Source organism: Thunnus thynnus, chromosome 21 (assembly GCF_963924715.1).
Source record: "Thunnus thynnus chromosome 21, fThuThy2.1, whole genome shotgun sequence".
In the NCBI taxonomy this organism is placed as follows: Eukaryota; Metazoa; Chordata; class Actinopteri; order Scombriformes; family Scombridae; genus Thunnus; species Thunnus thynnus.
In genome coordinates, this window is record NC_089537.1 from 12,630,093 (window position 1) to 12,650,727 (window position 20,635).

Sequence of the window (20,635 nt, forward strand, 5' to 3'; positions counted from 1 at the left end):
TGTCATAAAAATCATGCAAGTTCTGTGCCCATTCACTTGAATTTCAATTAGTAAATTGAAAACCCTTGATGAGTTTGTGTGTAAAAGAAATTAATTTCCTAATTTTCATCAAGTCTATTTTTAGGAATGTAAAAACCTTTAACTAGGGATGCACAACATTGGATTTTTGCCGATATCTGATATGCTGATATTTCCAACTCATTGTGGCCAATTGCAGATGCCGATATATGCACATATTTTTACCAGCTGGCTGAGGAGGCTATTATGCATGCAAGTATAGATTATACTATGATCAAGAAAGACAATATTTGAAGGCAGAACTTAGGAAGACTGGAGTTCAGTAGCTCAGCATTAAAGTTCTTCCCTCATATAGGCTATAGTCTTTCTTGATCATTAGTACAATATATGATTGCATGTGTAATAGTCTCCTCAGCCAAGTGGGGAAAAATATGTGCATATATCAACATCAGCAACTGGCAAAAATGACAGTCAAAAAGTAATCATGTTAAAAAATTGTGATCCATATTGAACAAGATAATCATGATTATGATTTTTGCCATAATCGAGCACCCCTAAAAACAACATAAATTGTGATTTACACACACACACACACAAACACACACAGTTTAAATATGTATGTGATAAATTGTAAATATGTATGTAATGAATTGTTTTCTTTAAGAAACTCTTACTTGAACATTATTCAGTGTGCTCCTAAAGTTATATGTGTGCTCCTAATTTTTTCCATTTAGGAGCACATGTACTACTTGAAAAAAAAGTAAGGATTGAACACTGCTGTCAGATGTGTAGAAACACTAAGTAACTGGAGTGTGGCGCAGTCCAAGGGCTTCTGTCACAGGCATGTAGATGTTTTCAGACCTGGGCCGAAGGGTCTGACTTCACCAATCCCCCCCCTCCCATTCTCTCTCTCCCTCTCAGCTGGAGAGAAGGATTTCAGAGTGCTCTTCTTGTGAAATATCCTTATAAATCCCATGACTTTGGCCAAATCTTACATTAAAGATCACATTTTTTTGTAGGAATTTTCGTTCCATCCATTGATACAGGTTTGAAAGTGGTCGGACTTATAGTTTAGACATCAGACGCCCCAGTTTGGCACAAAGTACATGCCCAGAGATGGCCTCCCCATTGGTTTACATTGTACAGTGTGATGTCACACTACAACTTTCAAGGCTTACTAGATCTAGACTGTTCGAGTTATTACAATGTTTTTAATAACTTTTGTTCAGCACAGTGTGATAAGTCATGTATTAAAGTTTGAAGCCGATACCATTAATGCCCTAGGAGGAGATAGCGTTTATTGAAGGTCCAAAATTGGCGCAAAGTCGTACTTTCATGGGTGAACTGCTGACTTCCTGTTGGATTTAGGTCAGGGGTGTCAGTGTATGATTTGTAGGTCTTGATGAGACGAATAATTGAGTTTTGGTTCGATCTCTCTACGACATTCCTACGGGCCATGGCAGCTATTTTAGATACATAAGTGGTGCTCTTGAGCACAGTTTGGCACTTTGGGGATTAATTTTTACATTTTATCAAATTTTTCACCAGACCTGATGTGCATGCCAAATTTGGTGAGTTTTTGAGCATGTTTAGGGGGTCAAATTTAGGGTTGAAGTGGCGTATTAATAAAGAAAGAATAAGAAAGAAACAAACACACGAAATACAATAGGGTCTTTGCCCTTTGGGCTCAGGCCCTAATAAATCACATTATTCATTACCTTGATGAGGAAGTTTGCTCCAGCCCCAATCTGCTTGCTGTATTTTACAGCTACGTATTCTTTGAACTTCTTCCCTCTTTTCACTTCTACTTCTGGCTTCACCTGTTTATAAAGGAAATAACCACAAATACAGAAAGTGATGAACACCAGAGTATCTGTGGAGATGTGAAGAAGGTAGTTTGATAAATTACCTGACCACAAAGCTTCTGAGTTTCTGAGAAAACTCAGAAGCTTCCTGTGACAGAAGCCCTTGGACTGTGCCACACTCCAGTTACTTAGTGTTTCTACACATCTGACAGCGGTGTTCAATCCTCACACTCCAGTTACTTAGTGTTTCTACACATCTGACAGCAGTGTTCAATCCTTACTTTTTTTTCAAGGAGTACATGTGCTCCTAAATGAAAAAAATTAGGAGCACACATATAACTTTAGGAGCACACTGAAAAATGTTCAAGTAAGAGTTTCTTAAAGAAAACAATTCATTACATACATATTTACAATTTGTTACATACATATTTAAACTCTGTGTGTGTGTGTGTGTGTGTGTGTGTGTGTGTGTGTGTGTATGTAAATCACAATTTATGTTGTTTTTAGGGGTGTTCGATTATAGCAAAAATCATAATCATGATTATCTTGTTCAATATTGGATCACAATTATTTAACACAATTACTTTTTGACTGTCATTTTTGCCAGTTGCCGATGTTCATATATGCACATATTTTTTCCCACTTGGCTGAGGAGACTATTACACATGCAATCATATATTGAACTAATGATCAAGAAAGACTATAGCCTATATGAGGGAAGAACTTTAATGCTGAGCTACTGAACTCCAGTCTTCCTAAGTTCTGCCTTCATATATTGTCTTTCTTGATCATAGTATAATCTATGCTTGCATGCATAATAGCCTCCTCAGCCAGCTGGTAAAAATATGTACAGATATCGGCAATCGGCCACAATGAGTTGGAAATATCAGCATATCAGATATCGGCAAAAATCCAATGTTGTGCATCCCTAGTTAAAGGTTTTTACATTCCTAAAAATAGACTTGATGAAAATTAGGAAATTAATTTCTTTTACACACAAACTCATCAAGGGTTTTCAAATTACTAATTGAAATTCAAGTGAATGGGCACAGAACTTGCATGATTTTTATGAAACAGGTGTGAGCAAGGCAGCCATGTCTCAACCTGCAGAAAATTCTCATCCTCACACCGTTGAGATTTGATGTTTTGCCATGCCAGAGGAAGTTGCTATAACTTTATTGTAAATGCTCCACTCTGCACCAAACTTTACATGTTTGATAAGATTCCCGGCCTGAACACATGTACATGACAATATTCCATCAGTGATGCAAACTGGCTGGATAGCGCCCCCTACGAAATTTCAGTGAAGCAGCCCCAACAGCGGGCAAAATAGTGGACAAAGGAAGTGATGTTTATCTCCTTCTTGAACTGTCTGAAAACAGCTCGAGTCTTAAGACATCTACATGCCCGTCACAGAAACTCTTCGACTGCGCCGCAGCCCGATGTGCGCAAAGGCGCGAGGGCCCGTTCAACGCTGCTTGCAGCTTTAATTAAACATGTTTTTGGATCTTGGCTCAACAGCATTCAGTGATTATATTTCAACTATTTCAACAAATGTAGTGAATTTGAAATGAATGTGAAAACACATTCACTGAAATGCTGTTAAAACTCACTTTTAAACTACATTTAGACTAGTTTTAAAATCTTAAAGTCTGCAGCACCACAATCCTGCTCACTCAGAAATATTAATATATAATCTCCAATATGACATAAGAAATATCACAGGGATGTTCAATCAGTGCGACCAATCACAACAATTTCTGCCCAGCAAGACGGCCTCTACTTTAAAACTCCACAGAGGAAAAGCAACAGTTGCAAGAATCACAACAAATTGTTTTTTTGTTTTTTTGATGCTTTCTTTATTCATTCTTTAGAAAGACCGAATATTTGCCTTTTACTTTACTGTAAAGGAATATTGTAGGGTAGATTGATTTCAAAACCAAGTATTCTGATAAGAGTTGCTGAGCAGTTGAGACAGGAGATGTCTCACTCTTTAAAAAGTGTGAGGGGGTCGTCTTTGGTTTTGTGCTGCTGTACACGAACGTCTGCAGGAAAAGAGAGGAAAACAGGACATCAAGATAAATACATTTCTCTTGATCTCTTGTTGCTGTACATGAAGGGATGTCAATATCAATTCAGTCAATTTACAAACATCTGACGCTTTCTTTTAAAGAAATAATATCACATTATTAATTAGCTTGATGATGTAGTTCATTCCATTCACAAGCTGACTCCTGTATTTTACAGCTACGAATTCTTTGCACTTCTTCCCTGTTTTCACTTCTACTTCAGGCTTCACCTGTTTATAAAGGACATAACCACAAATGTAGTCTGTGGAGATATGAGGAAGGTAGTTTGATAACTCATCTAATCACAGAGCTTCGGAGTTTCCTCAGTGGCATCTATTGTCTTAGTGAATCCTCCAGTGATCGGCATGCTGAGGTTTGTTCAAGTTATCAAAGACGTCAGCTGTCTGGATGTTGTGGATGTTTCTGTTCTTATAATTTAGATTTTGATCACTTTGAATGGGTAAACAAGACCTAAAATTCAGTTTGTTTACATGATAAATGCATATACTATTAAGGTCGGGCATCCAAATTCTCACCATGATCTCTGAACATTTCCTCCTTCTCAAGTTTGGTGAGCTGCCAAACCAAACTGAACTAAACATCCACAGCATGCCTATTGTTGAGTAACATGCTCCTAAGTAACAATATAAAAAAGTAGTTGTCATTTTCCCCTCAACAAAATTATTTCTTCAAAGCCTATAGATCATTTTGACCACTTTGAAATAAACCAAAACAAGATTGCATGCAGTGAAATCTGTTTTTGAACACTAGAACAATTGCAACAAATGTAACTTTTTGATTTTTTTTTTTTTAATATTCCATCACAAAATAAGTTATTCATGCTCCCCCCAACAATGAATGTCCTCATCTGTTGACACACACAAACCTGCATATACATTACTCTAAAAGAATATTGTAGTAATTCCAAGGTAAAGGAGCAGATTTTTTTGATAAGAGACAGCAGATCTTTAGTGAAGAGAACATAATGTGAGAAAGTTGACTTCAGTTAGTGTCAGTTTACTTCCTCGTCTACTTAGCGTCTGTACAGTTCCCACTTATTTTTAATCTCATAGGTATGCATTTTTCCTCCTCAAGGGAATATGTCAGAAGTAAATGACAATAAGAAACTGTTTCATGGTTTGTTTAGTTAGAACTCACAATTTAAGGATGTTTTTGAATTGCTAATTTAATCTCCATTTTAATTGAATTGAGATTTGATCACAGTTTAGTGAGGCCTAAACATCAAAGATTACTTAAATTGGATGTCAAATTGTTAAGGTTTGTGTAAAATCAAATCAACCCCAAACCCCTTCCTAATCACTCTGCATCAATCTGTAAAAACATTTGTGCATGAATGCAAACAACAGGCATCCTCTACTGCTCACCCATGGAAGATGCGAAAAACAACAGCTGATCTTGTCTTAAGGAAGTATGACAGTGCGCTAGGACCAAACTCAGAAAAACTAAAATAGTAAAGAGAGCTTGATAACAATTGTAACAATGGAAACAGAAAACAGTAGACTTTTCTACATCTATGGTACAGTGAGAGGATCCTCACATTTGCAGAGACAGTTAGGCGTGCCCGCTCATTTACATAAAGCGCCTCGTAGAAATATTTCAGTTTTGATGTCTGAAATTCTGTAAGAAAATAGTATTTGTTTTGTGCAAAAAATGCACAAAAATGTTACACACAATGTTTCACAACATTGTTTTTTTTATAACAATGAGGAAAACCTACTGCTGCATTTAAGAATTACAACACATCAGAAATCCCTTGCAAAGTTGTGCAACAGGTCAATAAAAGGCAGTCTCCATTTTAATCCAGTGTTGGTAGAAACATTAATGCATGGTTATGCAGACTGTGAACATTTATCCTTGAAAAACAGAGCAGCCTGAAATTAAGCAGGGAAAAGAGTTAATAAGTTAAAAACAAAGTTTTATTCAGCATAGTCCATTAATTCAGTATTTAACAGACTTGAATAAAGTGGTGGAATCTTACTGTGTGTTAGGCTATACATTACATTTTAAATATATTTATTCAGCTTTAATCTGATTGGGACAAAACAGAGCAGTGGCATCTCCACTTATGGTAGGTCCACCAATTCATCCTCCCACTGTCTCTATCTATCCAGTAAAGACTTCATTGGATCTTCTCATCCCAGCCATCTCCTGCCTTCCAAAGGTCTTGGATGAGGATTTTAGCTCGTGTTGAGTATGGCATGAGATATTCCAGTGGGTCATATTGTGATGCCTTCACTTTGTAGACGTTTCTCAGTGTTGGCTGGGAGTACTCCAAGGGTGATATCTGTAGCCAAGACGGTCCATGAAGCAGTTCCAACTGAGACATAAAGCTGGCTCTTCTGGGTCTTGGCCATGCTGGGAAAGCCACAGTTCTGTGCTGGCTGCTCTGGCTTCCATAAAGAGGTGCTCTACAACTAATGAAACATTGCTAGCCCACTGCCTTATCTCAAAACCTCCTGCAGATAGCAACTGACACATTTGGTTAATGAGGTTCCCAGCTTTGTTGGCATATGTGGTGCTGTGCAAACAATTGTTGACAAAGGAGGCTCTCTCAATAGTGTCTAGTATGGCTTCATTGCCCTGGCTATGTCCTTTACATGTGTATGTGATGCAACACCACTTATGGCCAGTGTGTGTTCCTGGAAGCAGATGAGTTGGCTGTTGAGAGTCTGTCCGGTGTATTGGTACGAGCATTTGAAGACAAGCCTAGCTTTGCCATTGTGATTGACTGCATGATGTGGTAGATAGATACAATGACTCACTAGAGGACTCCACAGTCTCAGGGGACAGTTATTTGATATACCCTGCCATCTCCAGTTTCTGCACTTCTTGACAGTAGGTCTCCGCCTGCTTCATATCTTTGGCTATCCAACACTCTGTACTCCGTAGCTAAGGGAGCGGCACTGTCTTGGGTGCCTGGAGGATGGGGTTATCTTTGCAATTGAGGAGAGGTGTTGCATATCTTTTCACACCATCCACATCTAGCATGTACTTTTCAACCCATTTTCAAACTCATCACGATAGCTGGCTGGTAGTTTGTTCAGTAGCCTATCGACATGAGAACCACATTGCAGTTCACCCTCTAAACACCGGAGGATGCATACGAAGGCATGTACTGAGAGGGCAAATTTGTCAAGGCTTCTGGGTCCCTCACTCTTATTGGTGGAGAGTTCAAGATGGCACTGGTAAAATAAGGTAGGGCAGGCTTTGGGATTCCATATGGGGTAGCAGCTCCAAATGTTAGCGCCTGGCTAACTGTCAACTTTTGACACTGTTCCTCTGCTAGACTGTCCTCCATGAAGTTCAATCCAAAGAAACTTTAATGATCACTCGTTGAGTGAATACATGTCATGGATAAGCACAAGGCATTGGTTTGGGATGTGTGTGTGTGTGTGTGTGTGTGTGTGTGTGTGTGTGTGTGTGTGTGTGTGTGTGTGTGGTTCTAAAGAAAACAAAAGAAATAAAATATAGTATTAGTCTTCAATAACATGTAGTTTCATATATACAATAATAACTTATTAATATTAGGCTTGAATAGTGTAATGAAATATACTGGTTTTACGCATTCTAGTTTATACATGAAAGAAATTAGTGTTACCTGTGTTACTATCACTGGAAATACACTGCAACTCAATTGCTGGCCGGAATGAACAATTCTGTGGTCAACAGACCCCTCTTGTGGCCAAATAATGTAACTGCAGTGCTGAAAACAGCCACATGGCTGAACACTTCCAATGAATGTAAGGACGTGCTGATGTATATAATTATCAAAGCATAACAAAAAACACTCCCAACATTATTGGCATATTCCAAAAGTATGACATTCATAACATAAAAACACGATGCAAGTAAGCTATATTAGCAAAAAATATTGCACCGTGTTCACATATTCTGAACAATGTACGAGGAAAGTTATGCATTAAAAACATAAAGCACTCAAAAGAACAATTTCAGGACTAATAGTAAATTGGGTAATATTAATACTAACAATATTTGGTGGTCTGATATTAGCAAAAAGCTGAATGTTGAAGGAATGCTTATCACTATCATCATTTATCCACAGTGTCTTATAATCCCACATTAATGATGTTTCTCTCTCTTATATGTTACTTATTCCTTTTTTCTTTTCTCTGTTTAGGTTTTCAGTGAAAGGTGCAGAATCCACTACACGCCCCCGAAGGTGAAATGAAGCTCTGCGTGACGAGAGGAGCCGCTTCACTCGATGGTTGAATCCAGACTGGAGTTGAAACTGTGACCTGCTGCTGCGTGCCGACTGCAGGCTGTTCACCACGCAGACCACTCTGACCTCTTCTCCACCTCACTCATATTCCATTGTGGTTATTGTGCTGCATTAACATCACTGTAAAACATCACTGTGTGGTTCTTGAATGAGAAACATTGTACAAAAAGAGTCTTTTTTTTAAAGATAATGAAATGTTTTCAAGTGAAGCTTGTTGTCTGTGATTTCATTTCATTTGAGATTTAATGTCAGCAATGTCTTGAAACAAGATTTCAGTCAGTGTCAGTCCCCTTCCTCGTTTTAGATCTGATGTATTGTATGATCTTAAGTATTTGTGAAATCTTTGTCCCCTCCAGAGCACCTGTCAGAAGTAACTGACAATAAGAAAACGTTTCCTGGTTTGTCATAACTCACAACAGGAGGATTTGATTACAGTTTCATTAAAGAGAAAATACATTTTATATGAACACCATTTAAAAATAATTAAATTTGATGATTTTGATGGATGAGAAAATCCAGTTCATTTGTATGGTGCAATTTAAACAACAGCAAATCTTAATCAGGTTAATGAGTCACCTTATTTTATTTGTAACAATTTCTGTCCAGCAAGACGGCCTCTACTTTAAAACTCCATAGAGAAAAAGCAACAGTTGCAAGAATCACAACAAATCCTCTTTGTGTTTTTGATGCTTTCTTTATTCATTCTTTAGAAACACCAAATATTTGCCTATTACTTTACTGTAAAGGAATTTTGCAGTGTAGATTGATTTCAGAACCAAGTATTTTGATAAGAGTTGCTGAGCATTGAAACAGACGATGTGATCAGTTTAAAAAAGGCACGAGGTGGTCGTCTTTGGTGCAGTTGTCCTGTACACCATTCAGTTCAACTGCTCCTCCATTACATGGAAGTGCTTCAAAGACACTCAGATGAATGTACTGGACTCCTCCTACATGAACCTGCAGGAGAGAGAGGAAAACAGGACATCTAGATGAATATATTTCTCTTGATTTCTTGTTTCAATGTCACAATTAATTCAGTCCATAATCAAGTTTGAAGTTTGTTTATTGTTACATGTCATTACACAAGTATAAGAGTAAAAATCTTAGGTTTCTGCTCCTCAATAATGCAGAAAAGGCTGAAAAAAGGAAATATTTAAAATATATCATTCATTACCTTGATGAGGAAGTTTCTTCCAGCCACAATCTGATCACTGTAATTCACAGCTACGTATTCTTTGAACTTCTTCCCTGTTTTCACTTCTGCTTGGGGCTTCACCTGTTTATAAAGGAAATAACCACAAATGCAGAAAGAGATGAACACCAGAGTGTCTGTGGAGATGTGAAGAAGGTAGTTTGATAACTCACCTGATCACAGAGCTTCTGAGTTTCCTTAGTGGCATCTTTTGTCTCACTGAATCCTCCAGGGACAGACATGATGAGGTTTGAAGTTATCACTGAGATCAGCTGGCCTGGTTTATGTTTGTCAGTACAGATGCGCAGGTTCAACTGTTTATATAGTGGTACATCTGACAGGGTCACAGCTTGGACAGTGGGTTTTTTTTAGGTGGAGCTACAGTACATGTGTAATCACAGCCCTCATATGACTGTTATTGTTGCTCAACCTTTATGAATCCCCTGTGGGAAAATTTGAACTGAACTTTGAACCTTTGATACATCCTTGATTAGGTGCTGGTTTTTTAAAATTTTGTACAGAGGCAGGCAAGCTGCTTCCAGTCTTTATGCTAACTTAACCTAAGTGTCTCCTGGCTGTAGCTTCATATTAAACTAATGGATAAGTGGTGTCAATATTCTCATCGAACGTGCAGCATAAAAAGCAAATAATTGTATTTCTCAAAATGTCAAACTTTGCCTTAATTAAATTGTAATGTTGGTTTATTCAAACATTCAAAGATTAGGAATGTTTTGATGGCAAATATGTCACAATAAAATTAGACTGCATTACTTATACATATATACTGGTTACATATCTTCCTATTAAAGCAGATGATTGAGCCGGACCTGGTATGCAAATCAACCTCTGTAGTATTAATTTGTACAGTAGTTATTTGACTGTGTGCAAATTTTCAGTTTTAACAACATTTTGGTTCAGAGAACATGGACAACATATCAGAAATACAGAAATAAAGGCAGTCAGCAAGTATTGGCTGACCTCCCTGTAAACTTCCTCATTTGGCCTGCGTATTTTATAAGGTTACGCGCACTCCCAATTTATTGGAATAGGGAGTGTACTCTTCCAAATGTCTTCCTCATTTGGAAATCCACAGGGAGTTCAACTTGCTGACCTCCCTGTGAAGTTTATTTTGTTCCCACATGGCTAAGCCTGAGGGATCAATCTCAGTACAAATGGAGTAGCTGTAGCAATACACAACATGCAATACCAGTGCAAGCATAAAGGACATAAGTGCAAAAAAAAAAAACATACAGTACACAGCTCCACATACCATACAATACAATTAGACCAACTTTTGTGTATTTATCAGCTGTCCATCTTTGGGAAAGAAGCTCCGATATTCTGTCCTGCCTCCTATTGACCTGCACCTCCTGTCAGAGGGGAGACGCTGAAGCAGATAGTGAGCTGGATGGAGAGGGTCATCCGGGATCTTGATTGCCTGTGAGATGATGCGCTGTGTGTATATGGAGTCCAGCATGGGGAGATGGCAGTCTATGAGCTTTAATGCTCTGGTGATAATTCTGTCTGTTTTCTTTATTGTGTGCTTAGATTGTGTTTCCGTACCAGACAGTAATCAATAGTGACAGGATGCTCTGGATTATTGCTGTGTAAAATTGGACCAGTAGATTTTGCCTGACTCTGTGTTTTTTGAGTTGTCTCAGGAAGTAGAGTTTCTGTTGGGATGTTTGCATTTGATGGTTAGCGCTGAGGTCACATTTCAGGTTATTGCTGGTGTGTGTGCCAAGAAACTTGAAAGAGTCGGTTACTGTAATTGGTTGGTTGTCTATGAGAATAGGTTCTTTTATTGATTGTTTTGTTCTGAAGTTGATGTTCATATCAGTAGTCTTTTTTTCATTCAGGACACGTAATTTCCCCTGCACCAGTGGACTGACTTCTCTACCTCCAGCCTATAAGCATCTTCATTGTATTTTGAGGTCAGTCCTACAATTGTGGTGTCATCCACATATTTCAGAATCCTGATGGTGAGGAGGGAGAAGACAAAGAAGAAAGCAACCCTGTGGCACCCCCGCGTTGTGTTTTACAGTCAATCTGTCAGATCTGATTTTGTTAATTACATTTTTTTTATCTGACAAAACCAACATTTTGCTCATTCAGGGTCAATGAATCAACTCTAATTTAATGAATGAAAGAAATTAATTCATGTATTGACATTTACTGTCAGTATCATTGGAAAAGCACTGTGTATATTCTGTATTATTTGCCCTGAAAGTCCTCAGCCTCACACCTATTAGCCTGAGCTTAAAATAACACTCCCTTTAAATTTAGTGGGCAGATACCTAACCACTATCATGGTCATTCAGTAACCTTTGACCTAAACATTTTTATTACTAAACCTACCTTGACCCCTTTTTATTGTAGGTCCCTATTATAGAAACTTCCTCCCCTCTGAATGACAGTTAGAGTTACAGCATCATTTTAGGCTGTGGGGTCATGCCTTTATAGTGTTGCATAGCTGTGACTTGGAAATTTGAGGTTATAGTGATGTGATTTTATACATTAGAGCCACACAAGTAAGAAAAGTGCGATAGCAATGGCTTAGGTTAGAACACTGGACATTTCATTAAAATCCCAGAAATAGGATGGAAATCATTATTTCCTCCTCTCAAGGCAAAAATAATTCACAATTATAAACACTGCAACAAAAGTGACTTTATTGTATGAATATGAAAGTAATATCAAAGAGCTAAGAGAGCTACAAAGCAAAGTGCAAACTTATTTTATTCTTTTTTAAGAACAAAAAATCATATGATTAACCCTTGTCATATCATATGTTATCATATGATTTTTTGTTCACAAGGTGTCACAAGGTGAAGCTAACAAGGATGTGACTGTGACTGTCCAAGGATTGACAAATCCTGCTAAGTTGCATGCAACGTTACGTGTTATTTAGTTATTTTAAACGTTTTCAATTTTGTTATGCACATTGAGGATTACTTGAAAAACATTCAAAAGTTGAAATGATGTAGAAAAAAGAAAATAGACACACAAAGAAGCACAGACAAACATTTCATTATCTCTTTAGTTTATGTGAGAGCCCCTGAATGAGGAATATAACTGTGACTGTGTGTTTTAAGCTGAGTGCTAAGAATATGCAGCCTGTGATACCACAATAATTATAGATGTGTATAGTGGAATCACTTTTAAATAATGTATAAATTGATTGTTTAAAAAGCATTCAAATGTTGTAAAATGTTAAGTGTGTTATTAATTTACACATTAATTGAAACTTCATTGCTGAGTTCAAATTCAGCTGTTAATGTGATTTTCTCACGGATTCATACCATATAAATCAAACACCTCTCCTTCACACGCTCATCAGTCATTAAATTCATGGTTCACCACCAGAGCAGTTGGTGATTCACTGAGTCAACAACAAATGAATACACAAGCTTGGCCTGCACCTTAATGCCTATAAATCAATCATTTGTTGTCATAATGGTCCATTGTGTACCTTTGTAGTAATAATTACTCTTTTTGTGACTGACAGCTTGTGTGGGTGGAAAAAAGTGCAGAATCACATCACTCCTCAGGTGTTTAAGGCAGACAGCATGTCCCCACCCTGTGAAAAATGCTGCATTGCTTTGCATCACTGGCATTCCAAAGAAATCAAGCTTTGGGTGTGGTGGCCTCCGAGTGAGAGAGGTCGACTTAAATTCCACAACCTTGAGCAAGGTGCTTGACGCATTGGAGGTGACATCATACTGTGGCTTAGCTGGATAGTTTCCACATTTGTTCAATTGTAAAAAAAAAAAAAAAAAAAAAAGAGAGCATTGTACTCAGTGATACATGACTAGATAAGTAAAGATTTTTTTAATTTCTTGGAACCTACAAGAAAAGGATCAAGTAGATTTATTGACAGGAAGGTCAACGGTTTGTCTTGCTGCTGTTAGGCTGCAGGTTTTCCAAACCTTATGACAGTCACTTTTATATATAAACAAATGTCCGTTACATTCAAGCTCTTGCCAAATGAGTTCACATGATGCTGACTAAGTCTATCACCACTAGGTAAATCTCTTTGTATTTCACAGTATACAGAGTTTTTAAATCTCATGTCAGGTGCAACATTCCCGCGCCAGCCGTTTGGCTGTTATTCGTGCAGCTCTTCTAGACTTTCCAAATGTTATCAGACCCAATGGATCAAATCTGATAGTGAAACAAGTCATTTAAAAAAAAAAAAAAAACGTTTTTGGGCCGATGGACCATCAAAATATATCCGTTTTTACCAGCCCTCTGTGTCAGGCACTTAAGTGGGCCACTTCAGGCAACGATGCGGCACTGCTGGCCTTCTTCTGGCTGGATAAAATGGATCTGAGCCTGAAATGGCCCACTCATAAAATAGCAAATATGGCCCAAATATCCCAAATCAAACGTGGGCCTCTTTTGGTGAAGATGCGGTGCTCTCAGGTTTGTGTATTCTGGATATGAACCAGTTCTGGTTTATCTGCTTTGTTCTTGGTTGACATACATCATTGCTGTGGCTTTCTTGTGGCCCAGATATGTGAAAGAGGAGCAGGAAACCCAAGTGCCATCATTCCACACAGTCTGTGGGCCAGATGAAAGTGCCAAAAGTGTCAGGTGTGGGCCTGGTCTAGGCCACAACAATTTTGCTATCTGTGCTGCCAGCTTTAAAGCAAAAAAGAGGGCAAGAGAAAGTGAGTGTGTCAAACCTCAAGAATTTTAAGATAGTGTTTAAGGTGCTTAAGGTGTGGCATGATGGATGTCAGGTTGAGGATTTAATACCTACTTTATACCATGTTTCATATACTCCAATGATACTGGCAGTAAATATCTATAAACAACACTTTCCCTAACCTCAAAATAAAGACTATCAGGACCTTATTTTTTTTAACCAGACTGAAGCAGCTTCAGGAGGGACTTTGTCATCTTAAGATCCATAAATCAATCAAGAACATTGAGCAATGTCAACAACATTTAACATAATCTTACGATAGTGAGTAGACTGCAGTTTGTCTTCATTGCTTTTGTGCAAAAATCTCTTTGTCCAACCCTTTTTCATCAAGACATATGCTCTGGCATGCAGCCATTAAAAATCAGAAACCACCACAGAAGGAAAAACAACACTTAACAGAGTCACAGCAAATTTGATTCATTTATGAATTCATCTTGTACAAAATTGTTCCTTCTTGACATGATCTACAGTATGTTATTACATGTCAGTAACGAGAACTGCATATAACATTGTTTTTATATAATGATCCAAGACAAAAGAAGCAGAGCATTTTGATAATAATTGTTTACAATAAGACGGCAGCTTGTAGGCACTGATGGGGTGCTTTGCTTGGTTTGTGATCCGATCAGAAGTACTCAATAGGGTCATGGTGGCTCTTGGATTGCTGCATATCAGTCAGCTCCAGGTCTCCTCCGTAACATGGGAGTTTTTTGTAGACACGGAGGTGAACATGATCGTCTCCACCCACATGCACCTGCAAGGAAAAAGTCAAGTATAGGCAAAGTTTCAGGACTGCATTAGTCACAAAGTGTAGCCAGGTAACTAGTGTTTTGCATGTTATTACGTTTTTCTTTTGATTTTATTTTTCCGTTTTGCCTGGTAGGAAATTTGGACACTCCCCAAACACACTTGAGGCGCATCACACAATCCAGAGAGATGTGTGGGTTTTGGACAGGCACTGATAAGCGCTCTGTTGGGACAGACGAGAGCAGGACCTAGTGTGGTGCGGGGTGTGGAGAATAGCAGAAAACCACTTGGACATCCAGCACGGCAAACAACTAGGCAGGCGTGGATGTCGCAGCCAGTGACTCAAAGGAGAAATGGTAAACTATCGGAAAGTAAGGAGTGCGTACCGAGGACATCTGAAAGGATTGGGGACAGTCTCTCTAACCACGAAGAGCGTGCCAGTAACTGGACAACACAGATCCTTTCTTTAGTGCAAGATATTTGATTAACACAAACTGAATGCAGAATAAGTGATTAACATGAGAACAAATATGACATGGGACACGGTACAAACGGGAGAGGCAAAGAAGACCAGACAGTAACCCCATGAAAAACATCTCTGGTTGGGTGCCAGGGTGAAACCAGGATGAGTCAGGACAAAGTTTTTTTTTTCTCTCCCCCTCTCCACTCCTATCCAACCACATCTTTTTATAGTTTGTTTGCTTGTCTGTCTGCACTCCCCTTTCTTTCCTCCTCCCCCTTCCTTGCTCTCATTGCTCTCCCCTGCTTTAGGCCGCTCCTAGACCTGTTGGAGATTGATGGCCTGTTGCAGGTCAGATATCCTTTAGAAAAGCCCCCACCTCCGTTTTCAACAGATTAACAGCTGAAATTAAACTAAAATCCAAACTCCAAAGAATAATGTTTGTATTACTCCTATGTACACCAGCTAGTCCCTAACTCCGTCTGTCTGCCATTTGGTGTTGACAAGCATATAGTGGATTTTTAGAGCTTTTTTGCTGTGGCTGGAAATGACGTTATGAGTCTGAGAGCCGTGTAACTCAACCAAAACAGTAAAGTTGCGGCCAGAAATCCAAAACAATGAGCTGAAAGAGCTGAAAGCTCAAATGACGAATTATCACTTGATACAGCAGTTGCTTTCCACTCTATAGCTACGTTTTTGCTTTTTGGTGCATTTTGTCAAGTAGGGCTGGACAATATATTGATATTATATCAATATCGTGATATGATAGACATTGTTTTAGATTTTGGATCATTATATGGTGATATAGCATAAGTGTTGTCTTTTCCTGGTTTTAAAGGCTGCATTACAGCAGAGTCAGATAAGTTTTTGAACTTAACAGACTGCTCTAGCTGTTCTATAATTTGCCCACTTAGTCATTATATCCACATTACTGATGACTTTTTATCAAAAATCTCATTGTGTAAATATTTTGTGAAAGCAAAATATGATGTTTGAGTTTGTCAATATCTTCCAGCCCTACTGCCAAATGACAAAATGCAAATGCAAAATTCAGAATTGGCTATAGAGCTGAAAGGAACTGCTGTATCAATTGATAATTATCTGTGGGTTCATCACCATACTAGCAATCCCTTTCACATACGAGTAGTCTGTTTTATGTGATCCATTACAGATATTGATTATATTGGCCAGTAGCTTTATATCTCATTCGATCTCATGGATCTGTTGAGTTTATACGCACAAGATTAAAAAAGCATTCAGCATTTTGGGGGCTTTATATGTCCTATTATTTTTAGCCACATTAATGATAATTACCTTTATGAAGTAGTTGGTCCCGGCCACCACCTGTGACCTGTAACTCTTGGCGTTGAAGACATCATAGGATTTTCCTGCTTTTTTCTCTGCATGGGGCTTCATCTGAGTTATAATGAGGTGACATCAACATCAAAATGACACACAGTCCATGTTAAATGTGCAGAAACTGGAGTTTTCAGATTGTGGTCAAGCCAGCTGCCACATCATTTTCTCCTGCATGTACACGTGTTATTATGGTAATGAGGTTTTTCCACTTGGAAGAACTGAAAATTGCATCGACAAAACGCGGTTTGCCATCACTTCCAAAAAATACACTATTTACTGTTCTAAATGCCAAATAAATTTCACTAACTCTGGATTTCCAGAACGTTTCATGATGGAATTACAGAATAAAAGCCTTTAAAACATATTATACACTAAAACATGATGTTCTGCTCAGAAATGTATTAAAAATAAACTGTTTACAATCAGTAATTCCACTTCCCAGAGGACCCCAGGTAGCTGCACAAAAAGTTTCAGAGCATTTCACTGTGGAATTTTAGAATAAAGACCCACCAAATATGTTATACACCAAACAAAATTTATAAATTAATAATATAAATTTAATAATTTATGAATTAATTAATTGTATGTGGAGCCACCTGTATCAGAGAGGTCAAGGCTATACATTCAAATGTCACAGTGAATACTTCTGAGTCATAACCTCCTTGGTGAGCCATTTCACTTTCTGAATCAAATCCTAATATTATAAGTCGACTGTAAAGTAAATTAAAGTGACAGAAAAACACGTTTTGTTAATGGATTATTAAATTCTACCAGGTGAAAACATCTCATTACCGTAATAACGCGAGTATACGCACAGAAGGAAAGAACGCGGCGGCTGGCTTGACTACAGTGTTTTCAGGGAGCAAAGTGGAAGTGCAATGAATTTTTATTTTTATTTTTTAAATCCCTATTTTCTACTTACGCTTTGACAGATCTCCTGAACAGCTTCGTCTGCAGGAGTTGACGTTTCAAGCCCTCCACATAACATTGTGACAGTCTTCACAGGTCAAAATCAGCGAATGACTAAACTAAACTGACGGGAAGCGCCCAGGTTGAGTCAGTAATGTCATATGACTCTGTATTCTGGAGCGTACCATCAGCGTAAGGGTGAGGGGGTGTTTTATTAAATCATGTCAGAAACCGGCTAAAAACAACAAATAAAGTCTGTGATTTAAAAAATAACTACACAAACTACAATTTATATTTCCAGCGTAAATCATTTAAAGTATCAGAGACGGGAAGTTTGAAAATATATCTGAACATTTCTCTTTGTTCTCCCTCTTTAAAGGTAATGTGGATGAGTCTGGGGCTGGGCTGTGTTTGTAAATCAGCGCCGGTTTGACGATTTTGAAAATAAGTCACTATCACCTAAACAGCTTCATCAGCTTCCCTTCTTTCTAGTATTTCCTCTTTTAACATTCATTTATGCTGTACAGTAGATCTACAGTTTCCTGTATTGCAGCAGGATTAAAACCCTCCTTGTAGTCCAGTTATGCTTTGAAAAACTTTCCACAAGTTCACTTAACAGGTTTTGTGACTGTATAGTGATTTATATATTGTGGATATTATGCAAGTGCGTTGAAATCAAGTCTGTCCCTATAGGCGTTCATTGGGCTTAACTACATAACTGTCTGAAAGCCATGATAAAAGTTGAATAATATTGTAATAAACCTTGCTTTAGGTATGAATATTAAATACTGGACTGGCTGAAAAGCTACCACTGCCACCACCTTTTTCCCCCTGATATGGTCCGGTGTCAGAGATCTGAGAACATTACACACTGACCACAATATACAGAAAATATATAGATTTTATTTGACAGAGATGAGTTCATCAGACAACAGCATTTTCTTAGTGGACCGAGGATAAGACTGGCCAAGCTATAACATACCACTTGATTTCACACTACTATGGGGTGTGCGGATTGAACTAACCGAGACAGTCATGAACAAGCTCCGTTCCCAGACCACAATCCTGCTCTCTCGGCTCTCCTTTACCAGTTCGCCACCTCCACAATCAAGGCCAGCTGAGACCAATCAGCTCACAGAGTCTCTGTCAGCGGCAACAGATCAGATATGGTGAAACCCATTAGTCTTTAATTAATTGTCAGCACCGTCACAGAACATCACAACCCAACTTCACTATAACGCTCTGGATGGACAACAAATTATATCTGGTGGACATTGACTCATGGAACTGTTTATGTATCTGATCAACGAGTGGATTTCAAGGAGTAAAAAAGAAAAACAAATCCTTTGATGCATGTTTACAGTGGACCTGTTTGACATGATAATTATTTGGACTGATGGAGCCGTTTGTCACGATTGAATGCATTTGTTCACTGCAATATACTGGATAGTTTAACGCTGGTATGAAGTACAGCCCCAACCTTTGAGAGCTCATTCAATTTCCACCGCCTGCTGATATAACGTTACACAGCCCCAAGTGTCAAGTGTGCTCACCATTGTATGAAATGCTGATGTGCATTGAATTCTACGACTATTATTGTGCTTTTGAATTGTTGATAAGACAAGATGTTGATCAAACATGGAAATGTTGTTGAGGTTGTTGAATATGAAGAATTTAATCCAAATGTGCTTGAAGAAAATATGTCTGGTACAGAAGTGAATGGTGCAAGCAAGCCAAAGGAACATAAAGAAAAGAGAGTGCCCAAACTAACTGAAAAGCTAAAATTAAGCAATTAATAAAAAGAAGAAGTGCTAAATTAAAGCAGTTGGTGATGAAAAGAAAACAAATATGTGGAGTATGATAATCTTGGGATTATTCTACAGCTGTATGACTCCTTTACTGAACTTCTTGGAGAGTTTAGTAAGTTACAATGCTCAGTTTATGAATTGCTTTCAGAAGAGGATAAAGAAAATGATCACATGCAGTGGTACTTACCAAAGGTTGCTCAGTTCCATGAATTTAAAAATACAATAAAAAGATGGATACAAGACGCAACAATACTTGTACAAGAACAGCAAACCACAGAGAAAACAGAAGAGCAAATTTCTGTTGTCTCTGTCAGGATAATAAGCAAGGATGGTCAGAGCAGTGTCAGAAGCAATAGATCTTCTACAGCCTCGTCTTCCAGACATAAGGTTAAAGTGGAAAGAGCTGCACTCTTGGTTCAAGCTGAAGGTTTTAAGAGGAAACTTGCCCTTGAAAGAGAAGAAGCTAAGATGATTCGAAAGAGGGCAGAAATAAAGGCTAAAAAATAAATGCCAACCCTTGAAACTGCTGCAAATGCAGAATTCAAAGCATATGATGAGATGGATGGACGGAGCAGTGTGTATTCAAAGCAAAAGGAGGACGTTACAAAACTTGAGTCCACTTTGGATCATTATGATGGCAAGGCAGAGGAGGAGGAGGAGGAGGATGATGGTGGCGATGATGATGGAGATTTTGTAGATGATGGTGGCATGAAAGGCAGCCATATTGCTGCAAATTGGCCTATACCTTATTTAAGTGCCTCCTGTGGGCAGCAGCTGCATGCACAATCCTCCAAGATGAAATTGCATTGAGGATAAAATAAATGATTGTGACAGACTGTTTCTTTTTAAGCTTAAAAAGAAAGTTTCTTAAAGCCACCAACTTTCACCAGGAGTACAGAGCCTTCCTTGAAGATGTCATCAAAAAGGGGCGTGCTGAAATGGTGCTATGAAATCAGCTGGTACAAGAAGATGGCAAGGTGTGGTATTTTCCCCCAGAATTGTAATCAGAGAGCCAACCGATATTAATCAATGGAGACATATCAACCCCAAAGCTAATCCAACGTCTACCATGGTATGACCGCTGAGGCATTCCTGAAGCATGGTGTTTGCATAAGCAGCCCTCAGTTCCCTCAGAGGAAGAGTGGCCACACAGTCTTGTGGATCTTGGTTAAGTCTCCCATGACGACCCTGAAATCAAGAGGGAGAAAGTCACAGCCAATGTAATCCAAACAACAGAACCAAATGCAATTAACATGCTCATTCCCTTTTCTCAACATGGACCAAGCTCCAAAGAAC

At 38.4% G+C, this 20,635-nt stretch overlaps 2 protein-coding genes across 3 annotated transcripts in view; both read right to left on the reverse strand.

Annotated features, from left to right (window-relative positions):
* The window catches only part of LOC137173621 (cystatin-B-like), a 37,362-nt gene extending 27,642 nt beyond the window's left edge, over positions 1 to 9,720 (reverse strand). The window contains exons 1-3 of one of the 2 annotated variants that reach the window (XM_067578521.1): positions 9,519 to 9,657; positions 9,328 to 9,429; positions 8,718 to 9,110 (exon numbers count right to left, since the gene is read on the reverse strand). In XM_067578521.1, coding sequence (XP_067434622.1) covers positions 8,976 to 9,110; positions 9,328 to 9,429; positions 9,519 to 9,587 — 306 coding nt within the window. In that variant the 5' untranslated portion in view covers positions 9,588 to 9,657 and the 3' untranslated portion in view covers positions 8,718 to 8,975. Of the gene's footprint in view, positions 1 to 1,736; positions 1,839 to 8,717; positions 9,111 to 9,327; positions 9,430 to 9,518 lie in introns of those variants that run through there. The other variant, XM_067578523.1, reaches the window with a different exon arrangement.
* LOC137173622 (cystatin-B-like) overlaps positions 1 to 17,703 on the reverse strand; it is a 39,737-nt gene extending 22,034 nt beyond the window's left edge. The window contains exons 1-3 of the mRNA XM_067578524.1: positions 17,545 to 17,703; positions 16,578 to 16,679; positions 14,516 to 14,810 (exon numbers count right to left, since the gene is read on the reverse strand). Coding sequence (XP_067434625.1) covers positions 14,682 to 14,810; positions 16,578 to 16,679; positions 17,545 to 17,610 — 297 coding nt within the window. The 5' untranslated portion in view covers positions 17,611 to 17,703 and the 3' untranslated portion in view covers positions 14,516 to 14,681. The remainder of the gene's footprint in view (positions 1 to 14,515; positions 14,811 to 16,577; positions 16,680 to 17,544) is intronic.
* Between the last annotated feature and the right edge of the window lie 2,932 nt (positions 17,704 to 20,635).